This window comes from Haliotis rubra, unplaced genomic scaffold, assembly GCF_003918875.1.
Source record: "Haliotis rubra isolate DU_JTF1 unplaced genomic scaffold, ASM391887v1 Scf268, whole genome shotgun sequence".
NCBI classification, from domain to species: Eukaryota; Metazoa; Mollusca; class Gastropoda; order Lepetellida; family Haliotidae; genus Haliotis; species Haliotis rubra.
In genome coordinates, this window is record NW_025766758.1 from 883053 (window position 1) to 905333 (window position 22281).

The 22281-nt window shown below is 40.6% G+C and overlaps 1 protein-coding gene across 1 annotated transcript; it reads right to left on the reverse strand.

Moving 5' to 3' along the window:
• Positions 1 to 6568: 6568 nt before the first annotated feature.
• LOC124280453 (glutamate receptor-like) lies at positions 6569 to 13052 on the reverse strand. Its single transcript, XM_046716391.1, has 8 exons — positions 12969 to 13052; positions 12269 to 12436; positions 11580 to 11680; positions 11079 to 11166; positions 10445 to 10778; positions 9301 to 9515; positions 7979 to 8250; positions 6569 to 6881 (listed from the first exon to the last, which is right to left on the reverse strand). The coding sequence occupies exons 1-8, from the start codon at positions 13050 to 13052 to the stop codon at positions 6653 to 6655; spliced, it is 1491 nt and encodes a 496-aa protein (XP_046572347.1). The 3' UTR covers positions 6569 to 6652.
• Between the last annotated feature and the right edge of the window lie 9229 nt (positions 13053 to 22281).

Sequence of the window (22281 nt, forward strand, 5' to 3'; positions counted from 1 at the left end):
GCACGAAGGCCAGACATTGGTACATACAGTATCCTTACATTTAACCATCAACCATTCACATGGATAAGTATGTTCTGACTGCACGAGGGCCAGACATTGGTACATACAGTATCCTTACATGCAACCATCAACTATTCACATTGATAAGTATGTTCTGACTGCACGAGGGCCAGACATTGGTACATACAGTATCCTTACATGCAACCATCAACTATTCACATGGATAAGTATGTTCTGACTGCACGAGGGCCAGACATTGGTACATACAGTATCCTTACATGCAACCATCAACTATTCACATGGATAAGTATGTTCTGACTGCACGAGGGCCAGACATTGGTACATACAGTATCCTTACATGCAACCATCAACTATTCACATGGATAAGTATGTTCTGACTGCACGAGGGCCAGACATTGGTACATACAGTATCCTTACATTTAACCATCAACCATTCACATGGATACGTGGATATGCCTGCAACAGGTGGCCATTTTTAAGAGCTGATTCATGATCCCGTCACTCGCATTTAGTAACTGAACCGTTATTACTGAAATGCCAACACGAAGTTGAAATATTTTGTAAAACACCGTTGTATCAAGATATTTTTATGGATTAAACTTCTTTTTAATTTCTCTCACAACGTTTCGAGACCATTCCAGGTCCCTTCATCAGGTGAACTGAATGCCACTGAAAGACACCGTTGTATCAGACTTAAATATGTCCAACAGACAGTTTCTCGAAGTAACCTTTTAGTCCCTTCTTATTCATTATTTAGTCATTATCTTGAAGTTCTTACCCCTTCATCTTCGACACAACGGGGCCCATAAAGGTCCGGGTTAGAATTCATCACATTCCATATGAACCATGCCCCAAAAAATCAACTTCATGCTGAATTTCAAAGTTATTGTCTAGGGCATCAAACGAAATCAGATTTAAACACATTTGTAGACACCTTTGGATAACTTGATCTTACTAGAGAAAATGTGTTTGGTTGATGAGTTTGCACAGCGTGGATACAGCGGGTTAGAATGGGTGCACAGCAAGTAGTTAAACTCGTCAAAAAGAGGATCGGATGTCGAATTTGTTGTAGGGTCGCTGTATAAAGCTTCAATCATCATTTGGGTGTCTGGAACAGACTATTTAAAGGGAATATCCTGACAATTATCCAGAAACAAATAATGTGAAATAAATAATTAATATGCTTCAGACTGTTAAAAATATACATTCTCATCCAGTTTTTGTTATTGGTGGATGTTAAATAGAGGCACAAAGGCATAGTTGAAAAAGCGTCTGCTTGTGCATCTGTAGCTGACAGCATAAGGTGTCTACAAACAAAATCCCATGCCCGTCCCCCCTAAACAACGACCTAATGGTCCTCCCCAAGGTTACCAAAGGTGAATATATCATCTCTGATTCTTGTTTACCGACTATTTCTAAGCTAAGAAAATAGCAAATTCAGCATGCTGCAGTTCGGCATTCTAGAAGTGAGTCTACAGAAAACTTGGGATAATTACAGAACGCATTGAGGCACTTGATCGTTACTCAAAAGCATAGTGACACATGGTCATCACCCAAAGCATAATGGAACACGATCTTCAGCCAAAGCATAGTGACTCATAATCTTCACCAAAAACGTAGTGACATTATCTTCAGCCAAAGCATAGTGACACATGATCTTCAGCCAAAAGCATAGTGACACAATATCTTCACCCAAAGTATAGTGACACATAAACTTCAGGAAAAAGCATGGTTACACATGATCTTCAGCCAAAAGCATAGTGACACATGATCTTCACCCAATGCATAATGGAACATGATCTTCACCCAAAGCATACCAACATAAAACATTCAAAAGCCATAAAACGAGTGATAGATCGCCAGCAACTAAGGGTATGGGTCATCATATATAGGACCGTGACATCTCGTCAGTTCCATATATCTATGACTCACCTTCGTATACAGATCTCAATCAATAGTCACATTGATCGACAGGCTTTGTGTTTGGAGAACTGAATTGTTTGTCAATGAGCTTTGGCTGATACCTGTACATTGCCTGTTAATGGTACTGGTGTGTTAGCAAGGGAAAGCAATTAACCGACGGATAGGTGACCAGCACTTCCTGATGAAAATATAGACCGGTTTGCATGAGCTGAACATTCATGAAAAATAATTTGTTTGCATAGGCACAGTCTTTAGACAGCATTTAGAAGTAATCCCATAAAAGTCGAACGTTTATGAATGTCCACGTCTATTTTTAAGAATACGACGTTTCGGAGTATATTCTTACTCCTTCATCTGGTTAATTAAAAGTAGGAAGCAGATAGCTATATAAGTACATGTGAAACAATAACAATAGCGACATGGACACTTAATCAGGGATGCCAGTTGTTAATTGGAGCTGATTGGTAATGGCAATGAACAAACAGAAGCCAGCAATTAATAGTCCTGTTAGCCGATCAAACACTGATAAGCAATGAACAATAGGGGATAATAGCACTGATCAGTGATTGGACATGGTGACATGGAAGCCAGCATAGACAATAAGGTTAAAAAGTCCCAAGGGGTCTCCTGATGGCTATGACCTATTGTAGCTTCCTCTGACGCCAGCTGTTGGTGGTGGAAGTGACTTTAGTGGCTTACTACACGATGGCGTAGTCTTATTTCTTGTCACCATGCCATTTCCGAGCACATCGTCATATATTGTACATAGCTACCTGCATTACAGAAATGGACATAATAAGCGGATCAAAACATTTTTTGTGTACAATATCTTGACACATCAATGAATAACTCAGCACAATTCCAAGACATTACGTGAACGTGACTCTTGACTTCAGTATCTAGTGTGACCACCACGAGCGGCAATAACTGCAGCACAGCGTCTATGGATGGAGTGCACCAATCGATTGATGCAGGCAATTGGCACCTGGAACCACACTCTGAGAAATGCCTGGCGCAATAAATCGCCCGTGTTCGTCCTTGGAGTGACATTATTAAGTCTCCCCTGAATTTCATCCCAAAGATATTCAATTGGGTTTAAATCAGGACTAAAGGCTGGCCACTGCATAATGTTGACATCATTCTGCTGTAGGAAGTCTCGTGTAGCTCTGGTAGTATGGGCCCGGGCGTTATCTTGGAAAATGCTGGAAAATGTTGTGCCGGTGACGTGCGAAATGTGGTATGACGTGGGGTCTGAGAGCTTGGTCGATGTAGCGCACCGCTGTGATGCCGCTTCCTCTCCCTGGACCAAGGTTCTGGAACACCACAGGACCCACTCTCGGGTTCAGGCCTACTCCACCCCATACCATGATGCTTGCACCTCCTCATGAGTCTCTTTCCATAACACATTTGTCTGAGTAACGCTGGCCACGTCGTCGTCATATTCTTGTTCTGCCATCTGCAGTTGATACGCAGTACCGACTCTCACCTGTGAACAGAACAGTTCTCCATTGCCTTTATCGCCAGTTTTGGTGTTGTAGTGAAAACTGTAGACGTTCACGCCGATGACGAGGGGTGAGGTTAGGTCCACGGTAAGGTCTACGGCAATGGAGGTTCCCGGAGACGTCGGCGTACTGTATCAGTACCGATTGGTCTTCCGCGTGTTCCCACTGTATGGCGTGCCGTTTCGGATGCTTGCATAAAGGGATTCTGTACATGCTGTCGCACAACATGGCGGCCTTGTCGTCTTGTAGGCACCCTTGGTCTGTCAGTACGGGGCGATCATTTGTGGTGTTGATGGCCCGGAAACCTTGCTGCAGCCTGTAGATGGTCCGAACGTTGACCTGGAAGTGATTAGCAAGGGCTTGTGCAGTGTGGCCAGCTTCAAGTCTTCCTAGCGCCTGGTTCCTCTCAGCTGTCGTGAGAAGGGGCATCCTCCTGATGTTGTAATGTGAATGTTTCAACCAGGTTTGGGGGGTGCATTTTATAGGGCTAGTCTTTGTGAACAGCACGTGCAGCATGAGTTGCATGAAAAACACGGAGAACACCGTACCATCTCCGAGATCAGGATGCGTTTTTGAGACCATTTCCTGGGTTCCATTCTGAGTTTGGGAAGGAATGTCTTTGCTCAGGTAAAGTTGGAGATGTTGTCAAAAATATACAATGAAAACATTACATGAGTTTACAGTTATCCGTTTCTGCGAAGGAAAATTCCAAACTGACGTTTCTTTTGCTGCTTTGTATATATGGATATATATAATTGTTACACATATGTTAACCTCATATGCCGCTGTCTGCGGCCTGAGTTAAAATAAAGTTCAGTCCAGTTCAGTTCAGTCGAGAACCAAGACCACGCCATCACTTTGGAAGCCACTGAATGTTCCAGTTTTTTGTTACATGTACCTGTCCAGTCTTGATTAAACAACATTCACTGATTCAACTCATAATCGGTCTAACCCGTTATGATCCGGGTTAGAATTGGTCTTCAGTAACTCATGTTTGTACCCCATGGAGATTCCTGTTAGAATTGGACTTCAGCAACCCTGTGTGGTCCTCAAGAGATTCATGGTTATTTCGTAATTAACATCAAACGAGATATCATGATGAAATGTGTTAACGTAGACTTACTGCTGATTATTGCTTAGCTTAGAACTCTGTGTGTTCTGCACTTGCCTTCATGGTGTGCATGGTATTTGTTCATGGAATAAACCACAGGATGGTGCTTAATGGAAAGGCAGCCTATTCTCCAAAGTAGTTTGGCGAAATTGCTGTTGATTCTGTGATCCTGGTTAACGTTGATGTTGACGTAAATGTGTGACAAGGTTATCCCGCAGATGATCTGTTGGAATCAGACTGAGTGACTTTGGCAGCTATGATGGTACGTTTTGGGTTGTGCTTGTTCAGTAAACCTGTGTTGCTTTTTAGAGTTGGGACCACCTGCATCCTCCACATGTCTATAGCAAAACGTTTCTAAAGGGTTATAAGACCTTGAATACTTTAACCTTGACTAAAAAACTTTTAGACAAGAGCCATTGAAATCTTCGTAAAAAGAGCATATTGAATAATACAACATCAGTGCATAAATAAGGTTTATAAAATGGGGAGGACATTTCCACATGTGACGCAACAATGAGATATTATATAAGCTCACGTGTGTATATATGACTTTCCTGTGCATGAATTTGTGGCGTATGCCATCTCTAGGGAAGAACCAACTAATTTCATCACCGGCAAAAAATAAAACAATTTTCACAGTCGGCTTACCATCTGAGTCAAGGAAAAGTTAAAATTGTGATTAATATTTCTCACTGGAAATAATGTCATTTCCGCGTTTAAGGCTCAAAATGCAGATCTTTGAAGACGCTGCCAGGGGGTTGGTTTGGGGGCTTCCTTGAAGGGTGAATAGTTCAGAAGCAGCTGGCCCGGCCGGTGTTTTACGGACGGAAGAGCTACGTGACATGACCCTCCTGGAGTTGTTTCCCATGACAATCCCACTTTGGACAACTTGCAAACAACACGGGTCTGTACCACTGCGTCAAACAAGCAGTTTTAGCAATAATCTCACAATCTACCAAGGTTCCAAAGAGATGCATCTACTCCGCAGTCTAAACCTCCAGTGCCCCACGTCTAATATTCTGTTCTTACTACGGCTATATGATCATGAATATCTCAGGTTATCTCATTAGAGGTCACGACGAAAGGACCTTTCTCAAACTTTGACCAATTGAAATGTCGGAATTCGATGTAGGCAATCATGTTTGATGGAATCGGTTGTAAAACCCGCCATTGTCGTTCGGAATGCCTCATGTGAACGTCTTCCTGTTGCATGATTAGGAAACTTATTCGGAATTTCACTGTCGTTAGATCGTAAGCACTGATTTGTTGGATGAAAGGCCGTAATTGGATGTCCCCATATCTTTCTGCCACACACAGTAGCATGTTTCGCTCGCCTATTCAATCGTCTCGCACCACCTTCTTTAACAGAGCAATCATGTTTTCTAAGAATAGTTTTTGTTGGTTGGTTGGTTGTTGCTATATGGCGGCGGTCTGTAAATAATCGAGTCCGGACCAGACAATCCAGTAATGAACAGCATGAGCATCGATCTACGTGATTGGAATACGATGACATGTGTCAACGAAGTCAGTGAGCCCGACCACCCGATCCCGTTAGTCGCCTCGTATGAAGACCAATTCTAACCCGGATCTTCACGGGTTTAAGAAGATTTTTCTTTCAGAAAGCAGTTATGACGCAGCTAATTTCAAGATGGACTGAACTTTATTTTAATATATGAGCAATAACATTCACCTGTCTTTGCATTTGTCGGTCATTATTTCAACAATATCGTGACTCGGGCAAGGGTCTCGAAACATTTTAATCAGTTTACATAAAACAACAACAACCACAATACACAAGGAAATTGATGTGGGATTTCAACGTGGACGTAAACATCCCTTTTATCACATTTAGGGGCGGCGGGGTAGCCTAGTGGTTAAAACGATCGCTCGTCTCGCAGAATGCCCGGGTTCGATTTCCCACATGTGTACAATGTGTTAAGCCCGTTTCTGGTGTCCCCGCCTTGATATTGCTGGAATATTGCTAAAAGGGACGTAAAACCATGCTCTAAGCCCTGATTTCGAATATCCATATAGGTAAAATGTCGTATCATCATCAGTATAATTCTATTGTATCGTTTGTGTTAAATGAATAGTGCTAGTTCGTTTTCTTTTTACATCGCTGTCTACATATCTCCCCTATTAACACCAGACATGACAGTCCCAGTCCTCCACACACAACCAGGAATCCGCCCCCCATCTCCCTCAGGGAGATGATGGTCCTGACACCGGTGCTCTCAGCTTCACAAGATGTGGTGGCGATGTCCCTGGCGTTCCATTGCTTCCACCACTCTTCCAGCAAACCACTCTCCTTCAGTCTGTACATGCTGAAATGATCAATTACATATTTTCCACTTCAAATGTTGTTTTGCGTACATGAACCTGTACTCTAGAGGGTTCTGGATTAAACGGAAGATGAAAAATTCAATAAATATCTGACGTGGTGCTGACAATCACCACAGATGAAAGAGTTCTGAGATTCAAGAACAACTGCTTGGTTTGGATTGATTGCTGTTTAAAAGTGATATCGTCGCGCCAATAGGAAGCAACTACTTCCAGGAGAGCCTCTGGTACTTATATGGGGCTATGCTGCCACATGGTAAGGGTATACACATCACAGGTCAATCTACCATTACTGCAACCGATTATAAGTACACTGAACTGTGGTAAAAAATAACATCTTTAGACGTATTTCCAGTGGTACGAATCCGTCCAAGTTATCAGCCCGTGTTGAGTAATCATAATCAAACACAATTATTGTCACAGGTAACGGTGAGTGAGTGAGTCTAGTTTTACTTACGCCGCGCTCAACAATATTCCAGCTATATGGCGGCTTTCTGTAAATAATCGAGTCTGGACTAGACGAACCAGTGATCAACAACATGAGCATCGATCTGCGCAATTGGGTACCGATGACATGTGTCAACCAAGTCAGCGAAGCCTGACCACCCGATCCCGTTAGTAGCCTTTTTACAAGTCAGGGTAGCTGAAGATCAATTCTAACCCGCACCTTCACGGGATCTTCATGTGTCGATTACATCGATCGACATGTGTCACCAAAGTCAGCGAGTCTTCCCATCCGATCCCGCTAATCGCTTCTTACGACATGCATGGGTTGCTAAAGACCAGTTCTAACGGGTTTCAAGAACTGCGGATCCTAAGTAAGGGGAGACGATTCTAGTCATAAATGAATGCCACATACGCTGCAATTAAATGTAACTACAAAGCTACAATACATACAATAATGAAACATTCAGCTTTGTAGATGACAACTTCTTGTTTATTGCATAGGGCGAAGTTTCAGTGTAGATTCTTACACCGTTATTAAGGTAACATTGCAATAAACATGTACTTGTCCATAAGGTTGTATGCTTCGTTATTGACTCACCAACTTCAAGAATGCCAATAAAAATATAATACGTACACTTTGTCCAAATCCGTTTTGAGCGTTGAGCCTTTCAGTATTCCAAAGGAAATACGTTCTTCGGACCATGTTATCGGTTCCCCTATCAGAGCGAGGTGACAGTCTTCAGCCATGTATTTCGCTGCTATAGCTCTGTAGGTTATGTGGGCATGTATACCTTCTTTAACTCTGTTCATGTGTGACGACCGGTTGTTCAGAAATATCCCGGGATTTTGTTCACTCAGTTTCCGCATCTTGTCTCGAAGACGACGGATTTGAGGTCGGTCGGAATTCTGGAGTGAAACACCAAGCATATGTTCAAGCGTTTAAAATACATTTTTGATACGACCACCGCTTGAACAATGTCTAAGAAAAGGGCAACATCGACAAATTCGTACCAATATTTCGTTAATGCGGAAATATGATTTAACGATTTCATGAACAATTTTTGGAGCATGCATGGTATCACTGTGTACCAGTTCGTTATTTCGTTTTACCTACCGAATGATTAAACTAATACTATGCGGTGTTAATCAACAAAGGGCTGGTGGGGTAGCCTAGTGGTTAAAGCGTTGGCTCGTCACGCCGAAGACCCGGGTTCGAATCCTCACATGGGTACAATGTGTGAAGCCCATTTCTGGTGTCCCCCGCCGTGATGTTGCTGGAATATTGCTAAAAGCGGCGTAAAACCAAACTCAGTCAGTCAGTTAATCAACAAACTTGTAAAGGCGAGGATTTATGGAAGTAAAGAAGTTGACATCCATGCATTTCTTGCTTTTATGTGTGTCACTTCTAAATACCGTTAAACAGACTAGTATGCAAATACGTTCAACGAGGATTTACAGACAATTACGTACTCACACCGAAATGGCACATGTAACAGGTCTGATGGGTACGTTATGTAAGTAGCACTAGGTGCCAACAGATGATGTGTTCTGTGTAGAGAACATAACGGTTGTTTTTGTAGCTGTTGCTTTATTAACACCGCACTCAGCGATATTCCAGCTACGGTCGACTATAAATGATCGATTCGGGACCAGACAATCCAGTGACTGATAATATCAGCATCGATCTTTGTAAATGGGATACGGGTCAGTGAGTCAGCGAGCTAGGATACACCTGCCTGTTGCTTAAATATATGTGACTTTGAAAATTACTTAACCTTCAGTCGTTTAAAAATCACATGCACATGCCACATGCACATGCCACATGCAACCACTGAATGTTCATTTTAAAATCTTTAGATAAACAAAGATATTGATTTCATAGGATAGGCAAACAAATGACAAATAATGTGCAACTCAATAACACAGTCTAATGACTGTAGAACCCCGAACCCGTACCTGAAGCTCGGAGTAATCAATACCGATGGTGTATATGCCAACAGTGTAGTCGCTGTCGACGAGGTCATCGATACTGGATAGGGTAGTGGCGCCTGGTTGTGCAGTCAGAGAAGCGATGAGGTTGGCACAGTACACGGATGAGATCAGGACAACCAGTATCGAGAACGAGGCCAACAGAACACTCCCGGCCTTACTCTTTGCTTGTGTCTGGAATCCTTAAAGACCATTTGTTCGCTAATAACAGTAATGAAACCCCAGTGCTATCAATGAATGATGCTTAACGATGCAGTTGGCAGTATCTATTTACATAATACCTAATCCCATTAATTATTCAATACTTATGACGAGAATACTGTACTGGAGACCTCTTGAAACCAGTCATTCCTGTATTGGTTCTGTTGGTTTGAAGCATACATTGATTCCCTGTCCATTATACTTTGCCATGATGTTTACCTAGTGGCTCTGAGGTAAGTCAAACTTAATTCCCTGCTATTATAACTATAACAGCTGATGAAAAACGCCACCACGACAGCCTACACCAAAATTATCAGAAAATCTCCAAAACACAATTATATCAACTCTTATTTTTAAAAAATACTGAAGAAAAGAAAACATACCAGTTGAAGGTAATCGGTAGAAATAATACGAAAGCCTACTGCTGCCACTTTTGTAGCATAAACTATTTTATATATATTCTGGTTTCTTAGCTATTTTTTCGTTGCTTCGACTATTTTCTCGAGCTCGTTGCTTCAAGTTTCTGTCAAAAAAGTGAAATTTATTTGTTACTTCGAGTATTTTCTAGTAACTTCAAGTTTATGAAATATAGCTGAAAGGACGAATAAATACTCGAAGCAACCCGAAATTAATTGAAGTAACGGGAAACTTACTTGAAGCAGCGAGAAAATAATCGAAGCAACGAAAAAATAATTCAAGTAACGAGAATATGCTCCTAGGAACGAGAAAATACTCAAAGTTTCAAGTTTTTTAAAGAGACTTGAAGTAACGAGAAAACAGTCCCAAGCACAGACAAAATAATCGAAGCAACTAGAAATGTCGCTGAAAAATATTTTATGCTACAAAAATGGCAGCATTGGGCTTTCGTAAAGGAATGACAAAGACACACAAATCATGACAATATACAAACCTTGTTTGAGTAGTGACCCAGCGAACTCCAGACCCATCGATGTAAATTGCCTTGAGAATATAGTTGGCACACCCTTACACATTGGAACATCAATCAAATACTGGTGATTGTCTGTGACGATGAATATCAGAAGAAGGCCCGCAGTGATGGCAGCGAATGTCAGATAGACGTCAAGTTTCAGTGGTCTGGCAATCAGGAAGAATGACCTTGTCGAATCTGTCTTCATTCTGTAGACTATGTCCCCGCCGTCCACAAGGTAGGCGGGATTGATGTAGTCGATCACCTGTGATCGTCCATAGTGAACTGACAAATCAGTTACGGCAATATCAATTTCCTGAAAAAAATGATAAAATTGAAATAGTTAATAACTTATTAATCCTATTCATTTTTGTTGTTTTTAACGCCGCACTCAGCAATATTCCAACTATATGGCGACCGTCTGTAAATGATCGAATCAGGACCAGACAATTCAGTGATCCACATCATGAACATTGGTCTACGCAGTTGGGATACGATGACATGTATGAACCAAGTCAGCGAGCTGACTACCCGATCCCGTTAGACGTCTCTTACCACAAGACCAATTCTAGCCCGGATCTTCACGGGTTACTCCTATGTAATATCATGATCTTACCCTTTTCATGAGCTGACCGACCACTCCCGTCCATGTGCCATTTATGAAGGAGCCCCAGGCTCCATCCTCTGGTTCAGTGAGGACATAACTGCATAAAGATAAAAAAAAGCGTTGGACACCAAATAAAAGAGGCATTCATGTGACGATTATACCTTAAATCGTCCCACGCCCATCCGGTCCCACGCCGTCGCTTGTGGAAGACGCTGACATGATAATTGCAGCCATAGCAGCAAGAAATTATGATTCGGATCCTAGTCATAAGCAGTTCTCTAACAGCATTCTCGATCGCCACTTTTCTGCAGGGCGGTGGGATAGCCTAGTGGTTAAAACGTCCGCTGGTTACGCCGAAGACCCGGGTTCGATTCCCCACATGGGTCACATATTGCTTGAATATTGCTAAAAGCAGCGTAAAAATAAAGTCAAACACTCACTCAAAATGTGCGAATTCATTCTGATGAAATGTTACTGATTTAACCTAACGTTATTGCACACGTTCCTTACCTTAGATTTAAGGCTGCCGCTATTTCATGCCATATTCTAATGCAAAACCCACTGAAGACGTTTGTGCCATTTATGACCTCTCTAAGAACTCCCATAGGCGTCTGAAGGAAGAATGAAACCTACTTATTCATGACACATATGGAACTCGTAGCAGCATCTGTGAATAGCAGATTTTGGATATATGATATAATATATGATATAACAAAATATATTCTGTCCGTTTCGGTATCAGTAGATTAATTCATGAACATATATGGAACAGGTAGCTGCCTCTGCGAAATGTCCATTTTAAATATCTGATATAACTGTTATTTATTTGTTTATTGTAATATTTATTGTTTCTTTTCGAAAATGAAATAACCGTGATAAAACATGACAAAATCCATTGTTTCCATTTCGTTATCAGCAGACAGGTTAATATAAACACGTGTTCAAGCTCGATATCCGTTGAAAATTATTATACGTCCTTGAAACACCAATTGAATTAACAGAAAAAGTAAAACAGTTTGTTTACTATGGGCACCATACCTCATTGCAACGTTGTAAAATCAGTCCTTTCCATTTCAGTATCACTAAAGAGGTTAAGGTAAGCATATTTTAACGTTCGTAGGCCTTTACAAATCATTACCGTCATTGAATCACCAGTAAAATTTACAGATAATAAAAGAGGGTTTGTTAAGGCACCGTACCTCCACTGTTGATGCTATCACCCGTCGCCTGTTATAACCATACTGTGTATTTGGAAACAGTTTGGTCACCAGAGACACATTACAGTGCCCCTGCAGATGGACTTTAGTGAACACTCTCCTTGTAGGAACCCACTGAAGCGTGTATATTTCTTCGATGTCTGATTCAGCCTGAACGATAAACGGTTGTTACAAGGGTAATGTCAACATTATTGTAATAATTATCATGAATGAGCATCGTAACAACTTTATTTCCTCACCTCGATTCAATGTACATGTAATTACGATTAAGTGATGAATAATTTGATTTTCACTAATGGAACTACGAGTTTGCTTTAAGATCAGCATTTTTGTTTTAATGTTTGGGAGCTGACCTTTTAATAGGGTTACGGTGAACTTAATCATGTGATTATAATCCATATAAGTAGAACAGTACTCTTTAGACACTAATCTTTTAGTCTACAAGAAGGTCAAGTTGATAGTTACCCTCCCTACGTAAGTAACAGTTGTCTTACAAGCAACTTAGTAGATCATTGGCTTCGGTATGTCTACATCCTATCGCTAACCCCAATTCCCTCACACACCATACTCAACCAACACCAACACCAGCTCTCCCCAAAATCATAAAGTTGCTCTCTAATGGTGTGTTGAAGTTTGTTAAGTGACTGTTCTAACAGTACGAAGAAACAACATTCAAACTCACCCAGGGAATGCCATTTACAACTATTGCTGCCACGTTTTCAAGATGTTGTACATCCTGAGCCACTTTTTTGTAGATTACTGTCATTCTTCATGATCATAAAAATCTTTGAATAATGCCGGAAATCAGTAGTTTGTTTCGAATCAAGATCAAATTTGTCTATCTGAAATATAATATTAATTGATGAACATTCTAGATAGCATGGCTACATATACATGTACAATAATTCAATTATAAAAGAGTAATGATATTGAAAATGCTGTATTAATTTCACATTCTCAGTCGTATTGTGTTTCTGACTCAGTTATCAGAGCTGTTCAAACACATCTGTTACATGACATTGTGTTTTATGTTATTTGTTTGTTCTTTAGCTTCTTTGTAAATAGTCGAGGTTGGACCAGGCAATCCAGAGATTGACATCATAAGCACCGATCTAAGCAATGTGAATATGATGACACCTGCCAACCCAATCCCGTTAGTCGGTACTTACCCAAGTCATGGGTTGTTGAAGACCAATTCTAACCTGGATCTTAAGGAATATGAAAATGTGTATCACCCCATATGATTTGACACCAGATAATTGCAACTGGAAAGAATAAATATTCACACATGTATAAAACTACAGTATAATCACCCCAGCGACCACTTGCAGCATTGAGCTGTCGTTCAGAGTCATGACAATATTCACATCCGGGAACAGTGAACTGTGAATGGTCTGCAAGATACGGCTACTGTTGATCCCATTGATGTCATGTACTTGTTGCTTCAGAGGGTGAGGGAATACTGTCTCTGAAAGAAGAAGATCCAAATGAACCTAACAGAAACAATTAAAACAAGATTAACGTTAACTGCGAAAATTAATGTATCACACAATTATTCTGCCTGATTGATTTCGTTGATATTTTCGGGAATCATACAATGTTCAAACCCATTGTGTTGTCGTAGGATCAATATACCAGGGGATGCTGAAATTATTTTCTGATCCTTAAACCAAGAATGTCTAACTAGTATATCTCTAACCTGGCTATATTTTTTAACTAAATACACAACCAGGCAGCTAAAATCTGTAGCCATCCATGTGACCAGGTATTCTCTGCGCCGCCAGTCACCCATGCAGACACAGTGTCCTTCTTTGTGGACCGGTGCGAGTAGGATGAGTGAGTGAGTGTGTTTTTACGCCGCTTTTAGCAGCATTTCAGCAATATCACTGCGAGGGACACCAGGAATGGACTTCACACATTATACCCATGTCGGGAATCGAACCCGGGTCTTGAGCGTGCCGAGCGGACGCTTTAACCATTGAACAGGACGAGCTTGAACTCCAGCCACCAAGGAAAATGAATATAAATTACACGACATGCTATGAATGTTCTACTACTCACCACCACATGTCACATAGATCATAATTTAAAAGTATGCACTTGTTGTACGCTAGATTATTCCAAGGAATTATTTGGCATCGGCATGACAATGGTATCAGAACGAGAACGCTGAGCCCAAATACTATTGGTTCATGATCAGAAGCACTCCACAATCACCATCTCTCAGAAGAATTTCGAAGCACAACCAGCTGCTTTTGGTCAGGGATTCGTGACTGTTGATGAGTCTTTGGGTAACCGCTGTCAGCCAGAGATTAAACAACAGTCAAAGCAGCGGAAACATATGGCGTTTAGATGAAGAAGGTAGTCTAGCAAAGCTTTCGAATATCTGGAATTCCTAATAATTCAGGTTGTGAACAATCTCCGAAGAGGACTGAAAAACCAGTGAAGTCCATAACCGTGGAACTTAACTGCCTGGCCATCCTCCCTCTTAAACACATTTGGCACCATCAGATATTCCACTTCTTAAAAACATTAACAGACAGACAGAATTTTTTCAATTTGTAAGGCCTCATTCCATACAACAACACATTAAAAACAATAAGACAAAACTGGTAAGCATTATTCTGACAAGAAGACTTATAAACCATTGGGATCAAGCCTTCTACACCAATGGCATCAATGGGAGTGATAGACGCGAATTTGACCTCGTAAGAGACTGTGTTGAAAATAATTTGCAACCAACTTTATCATCGCAGTCTATCAACGTTTGGCTCTAAACTGCCAGCCCCGTAATTCACAGAAGACAAAATTCAACTTCTTCATTCTGTCAACGAGTTTTGTTGCATGTGTCAGTAATCAAAGACGTGTCGCCTTTGTCAGCACAGCTTCTGAAAATGCCACTTTAAGATACTGTAATTGAGATGAGTATTGCTAATCAGCTTCTATAGAACGTTAATGACGTACGTGTACTGAAATAGTGATCATGTTAATTATTCCACAGCATCACCCACAACATATCCCAATTTCTCCCAATTTAGGTCGACCGCCTCCGTGGTGTAGTGGTTAGAGCGTCCGCCCGGAGAGCGGAAGGTCGCAGGTTCGATCCCCGACCGCGTCATACCAAAACACGTTAAAATATGGTACTTGTTGGTCCCTGCCTGGCGCTCGGCATTAATGGGTACAACCAGGACTGGTCGGCTCGGAGTCAGTATAATGTGTCTAAGTGGGGTATTCATGCTTCACTGCGGCATGGTATCTCAGTGGGCTAGCACTATAAAACCAGCTTCAGTCTGGGCTAGTACATGCAGCCGCACATACACATAGACACGCATGCACGTCGTCATATGAGCGAAATATTCTCAAGCACGACGTTAAATCCAATTCCACCACCACCACCGAATTTAGGTCAGTTTATTTCTATATTTCCATTTCTTTAACAATCACATTGAGTTGTATCTTGTCATACCTTCGTCTTGGTCTTGAATAGTTGCAAAGGACTTCCACTGGAGTTGATCAATCAGTCCGTATATGTTCCTTCTGGGTGATGTACTGTTATAACAGTTCTCTGAAATAAAGTTGATTTTACGTTAATTAAACTGCAATTCTTCGTCTTATATTACATGTAGTACTTGTGTAAATATCTGTTAGTGAAATGGTAAATACGTCTAGCTGTATATATATTACATAGAATTTCCCCTGTATCCGTGACGTTCATGGTTCTGATGGAGACATAACGATTCAAGAATTATTCTTTGCATACAAATGGATAACACGTACTTGTTTGTCTCAAACCAGAGAAACATTCCTCTAAGCTGTTACACGACAATGTCCAGATTAGGAATCATTACAGGCCAAACAAATGCCATATGAATAGGTTCACATAAAAAACTTAAAAAGGATGTGTTCATTTTTTGTAGTCTTGACGTTTTGCGGAAGTTTGGCAACTATTTAAAATCTATAAGAACAAACTCTGAAACATACTTCGAGTACTAACTTATTTCTGTGGTTTTACAGACACTGTTGTGATTTTTGTCTTATACGAAATATATTACTATATATCTGTTAGCGAAATGCTAATACAGGTCTAACGGTTACCTAATTGTGTAAAATGTTCCCTGTATTTGTGATATGGTTTGACAAGGTTCGGTAAGAACATAGCTCCAGATGTTGACATAATGAAACAAGATTTATGCTTTAAATACAAATGGATAATACGACCTTGTTCGCCTCAAAACTTGTCCATATTCTTCTAAGTTGTTACAGGACAGTGCCTAGATTAGACATTATTACAACCCAAATATACGTCATTTGAATAGGTTCACATAAAAAACTAAAATAAGATGTGTTTACGTTTTTGTTGTTGTTATGAAATTTAGTACGAGTTTGGGAACTGTTAAGAGAACATATCGACAAACTGAAACACATTGAGAGTACCTTCCTTCATCATTTGCTTCATAATGGTGTTAGGATCTACACCGAAACGTTGCAACTACTACTACAACAAAGAAGTTGTCTATCCATAAAAAGTGTTCCACTACATTGAGAGTACTATGATATTTCTGTGACTGGGGTATAGAAATTCAGCCTTACTATATTCTATGCCGCAAAGGTTAACCATCTTTGAGTTGAAATGAGTTTTAATGCTTAAGTTGTCATAGTAAAGGGAAGTTAAGATTATTAGATATACCGACTGCAACATAAGATGATATTAATGTATGAAAGCCTAATTATAACACGAAGTATACAACAAATGCCCAAAATATGTCTTGGAGGGAGGCATATGTTACAAAAACACAAACTTACATTCACTCTTTTTCTGGCTGTCAGATGTCAATATTTTGAAAACTTAAATAGGTACTTTTGGGGTAGATGTATTACACAGATGCACACAGATAAGAACAAAATTAATATTGACTGAAGACACATAAACAAAATTAATAATGACTGAAGACACATAAACAAAATTAATATTGACTGTAGAAACATAAACAAAATTAATATTCACTGAAGAAACATAAATAAAATTAATATTGACTGAAAAAACATAAACCAAAACAAAAGTAACCAGGTGATTTGTGTATATGTATGAGGAGCTAAGAACCCTCTTTTCAACTGTTACTAAACATGGTACATGTACTTGAACAGGAAAATGTTTCAATAATATGTACCTTCTTCCGGTAACACAGACAGAAATTGTTAAAACCTTAAAAAATGAAATCAAATCAAAACCTCTTCCTCCGGTAACAATGTATTCCTGATCCTTTCAAAATGTGTAAAACGTATCCTCTAGTCAGTATTTAATGATTTAAAAGTATTGTTTGTTATTTATCAGACAAAACTGTTGTTGTTGTCCAATAACTGTATTCATGCAGTATATGTGAACACAGAGTTGTGTTGAAAAAACTAATGTACAGGTAAATGATGTTTTAGTAGGACAAACAAGAACGGAACGCTCTGTATTCTGACTATAGTCAGTGTTCTGTACGCCAGCCTGTAGGTTGTGTTAATACAACGTACTGTTAAATGACCTGAATCTGTGTGTACACATACCTAAAGCAAGGCTATCAGTGTGTTAACAGTCGATGAGGTAATGGATGCACTGTAGGCTCATATCCGACAATGCTGCACTCATGGAAGCAATTAAGAAGGAACAATACACCTACGAGTTCCCCACAACCATTGTCCAGAAGCATGACTACCATTGTCCAGAAGCACGACATGGTTCAATCTCAGGGTAAATGGAGCCAGGATAGCACAGTGACAATGAAGCATTACTTTGCAATTCACTCTCACAAATTCTGTCTGATTCTGGTATAATTCATGAAACCATAAGGACATACTGTGCATGCCAGACGTTATGTTGGCTTACCTTTCGCAAAGACATCATGGTGCTGCAGAGAGTACATGTGAAGCAAGCCAATTGCCGTAACACGTATCCACGTATTCGAAATACGTTGTCCGGACATGCTGGGAAATGAAAACACACTGAAATGGACAGACTCACTGTGACCGAATATATACGATTGTTTTGGAAACGCCCGTTGTTTTTGTGTAATGACCTGTTTGTTCCTTACAAAGTAGTTTTAAATTATCATATAATTGGAAATGTTGGATATAATGACAAAATCAACATAATAAATCTGGTTTTGATTGTATAATAATATATCTTCCCTCTTGGAACAATTTATGTGAGCTATATTATGCGAAAATCCATACTGAGATTGATGAACCAGTAAACGCTCTAATATACTGTATTATCACCAACAATTATCTTATGCTTGATGTCACTGATATGATATAAACATCAATTTGTCGATACATGTTCCCAAATATTTAATTCTCATTATGATGAAAAGCTTGGATAGACTGATATAACTGACGTATTGTTCAGAGCGGCGTGAAACAAAACTCATTCAGTTATTCATAAAGGCGAATGTCTGTATCCAGAAAATCTATAGCTCGTTTGCGTAGATTTAGCAGAAGGAATTTTTAATATATAAGACCGCGAACTGAAAAGTAATATCATGACTACATGCATACTGATCTTGTGGTCGTGTGGTTTACTTTCAATCAGCTTGGTTTAATGTATCAGATTTGTTTGTTTGTTGTTTAACGCCTCACTTTGCACAATTCCAGCTATATGGTCGTAAATAATCGACTCTGGACCATACAATACAGTGATCAACACCATGAGCATCGATCTACGCAATTGGATATGATGATATGCATACCAAGTCAGCGAGCCTGATCACCCAATCCCGTTAGTCGTCTCTGCGACAAGCATGGGTTGCTGAAGGCCGAATCTAACCAGACTCTTCACGGTTCTAAAGTATCAAAAGCTTAAACACCGTGATATAGTAAGTATACTACCTAACAAAACTAACCGTATATATGTACATAGTATGGGCTAATATTATTGTAATGATATAATATTTGAATTTTCGTTTTATAAATGTGTTATCATAACAAATGTATTGACAAAACCCATACCTGGCAACACGATATTGAGAGTCTTATATGACTCTCCGTGGCTGTCCACTAATTGGTCTAAACACAGGGATTGACAGAGCTGGTCATTTGGCAATTTGATATCGATCGATTTCGCAGAATTTGGTTCACTTACCTGTCTTGTTGACGTGCGTGGCTTGATGTACGCAGCATATTCAAGAAGGTAACATTTGTGTTTCGACCCATTCTTGCTTACAGACTAATGACCGCGCAAAGGCTTTGATTTTCAGCCTACTGTGACAGTGTGTAAGCTATATTTACGTTTAACAGAAGGGTTTTTATGAGTACGTGATGACACTGGCAGTCAGTTTGTGCTGTTCAAATTATAGCAAACCCACGTGTATGGATATCCTGCTCCTAACAAACGCTGAATCGAAAATCAAAAGCCACGCATAGCACCCACTTCAAATTGGAATCATTACCTTTAACATCGAGGAGATGACCTCTTTGATATCTACTGCAAGATGCACCATTTAATGGACAGTACAAACATATGAGAGGAAGTAACAATTTGACTTTTGACCCAGCCGAGGTAAATGGGCCACCTTTGCATAGATTTGTCCAATCAAGGAAGACATGGTTGACATACATTTGTTTCTTCTTGTTTCAGTGGGCCGTAAGTGAGTCATCATTAGTGAAATTCCAATAGACTTGGATGTTAATTAACCCTTGCAAGAAATAATCTTCATAAATTCGGTTTCGGTCAAATTGCTTTCAATACTTATCTACCAGCTGGAAAATCATCTCAGCTACATACACATAATTTCCATTCAATTTTCCGAAGATTATTAAGAAAACTGCAACTATTAAGCCCAATTCACTACTACGATGGCAACACGAATGGATCGTACTGGAATCGGACTCAGATTGTGACAATGTACACGATCAACACGATTCCCGTACAACTAGTGCACGAAGCATGCACAATCCTTGTACGAAATGAACACGAAATGAACACAACATGAACACGATCAGAACACAAACAACACAAACATGACACGATGCTATCACGATGCCATCACGATAGGTGTACGAATTACGGACGATTTTACACAAATTTGAGAACAATCAGAACTCTTCCCTCCAAACGACTCCCCTTCACGTCCCCGCTATGGGTGCTTAATGCAGTGGAAATGAGTGAAAGGGCATCAAGGAGGAGAAGAAGATTGGCGCTGGAGCTGGAACTAATTGATATGGAATTGGAGATGCTGGAGGTGGAGGAGAAGGTGAAGGAGAGGAAGGAGAGGAGGAGGATGTTGGAGGAAGGGCCACCAAAGAAGACATGAAAGAGAGGAGTAAGGACAGTGTGGACATGAGACTGGTTGCTACAGAGAGTACGAGATTCTGCTAGTGGGACTGAACAATGAAGACAGGGTCAGCTGTAAGAACTTCCTCAGGGTGGACAGTGCTCACTTCCAAGAGTTGGCCACTCGAGTCAGCCCCTACATCAAAAGAAAGATACTCCTTTCAGGAAAGTACTCGGCCCAGGCTTGAAGATTGCTGTTACTCTTCGCTACCTCGCTACGGCGAACAGCTGCTTAGACCTGCAATACTCCTTCAGAGTCGCCAAGACTCTTCGTGCCACAAGTCTGCGAGGCCACCATAAAAGTATACTCATTGGAAGTTTTACCTCCATGCATTACCCCGGAACAGTAGAAAGTAATTGTTGACGGCTTCCTGGACAAATGGAACATGCCCCACGTCTGCGGAGCTCTGGATGGGAAACGCGTGCGCATCAGGTGCCCGAGGATGTCTGGGTCGCCATGAAATAATGGGTGGACTATGTGGTCTTAGAAGAGTCTTTGTTTGAGGGAGAATCTCTCTGGAGCACTTAGTGGTCTTGTACCGTTTGATCGCGGTCACTGATTAGAGCTGAGATGGGCATCGCTGGTGGTGCGTGATGCCTTGGCTGAAGGAACTGCTGCTGTTGTAGTCGTGGAAACTGCTGCTGTACAGCAGACACATTAAAATTTTGCATTCACATCTAGTCTTGGGGTATGCATGGAAACGGTGGATTGGAATTGGCAATTTGCTGGTCCAGAAATCTGTCTTGCTGCATTTGGGATCCGAAGCTGCTAGCCTGATGACTGAACTTTGATGTGGGCATCATCCGGTAATTTCTTCTGTGGTAGTCAAATGGCCAGCTGCAGCGAGTCAAGTATGAAGTCTTTGATGCCAGGTAGTCTCAGTGCTGCTGGCAGTCATCTGCAGGGCCATTCAGGATCTGTGAAATCATCTGTTTCTTCTTCGCCAGGGTCAACTTCTTGGCATGGCACTCCGATCTTCCTGTTCCTGGCCATCATCTTCAGTCAGTTCTTCTTCCTGCACATCCCCATCATTCCCACTGGTAGAAGAAGCTACACTATATCGTGGTGTTCGTGGTGGAGTCGTGTCCAGAAGATGAAGCAAGATCAACTCAACCACTACACGATGCCTAAACAATGACTACACGATCGACACGACCTCATCACGATTTAAAAACATTAAAACAGGTTTTAAATTTGAATAATTGTGTTTGGCTAAGATCACCACAATCACTGTTGGATCACAACCAAAACACCACACACGATGCCTAAATTATGCATTCGTATAGCGATGGTGCTCTAGTGTGAACTGGGCTTTAAACAACAGATATTAGACATACCAATATGGCTGTCTATGGGATACATAAAAACTATTTGTTTATCAGGCAAACGTTCGATTTCGACCCATTGTGCACTAAATGGCATGAAATGTACTGAGAATGGTTTGTCCTGTCTGGACATCTAAGTACAATTGCCAAAATCCAAGTGCGTGTCTATCTGGTTGGATATTTTGTCTCGATTTCGTGGAACCCTGGCCTTGATCTAAGACGAGAGGTAATTGCTCTGGGGCTTCCTGATACATCGGTCAATCGTCAACGTTTTCTGACAGATTATCCCCCATTAAGTCTCATAAAGTCTTTCATACACTTATAGCAATCTCATGTCACAGTTTTCAGTCGAGTG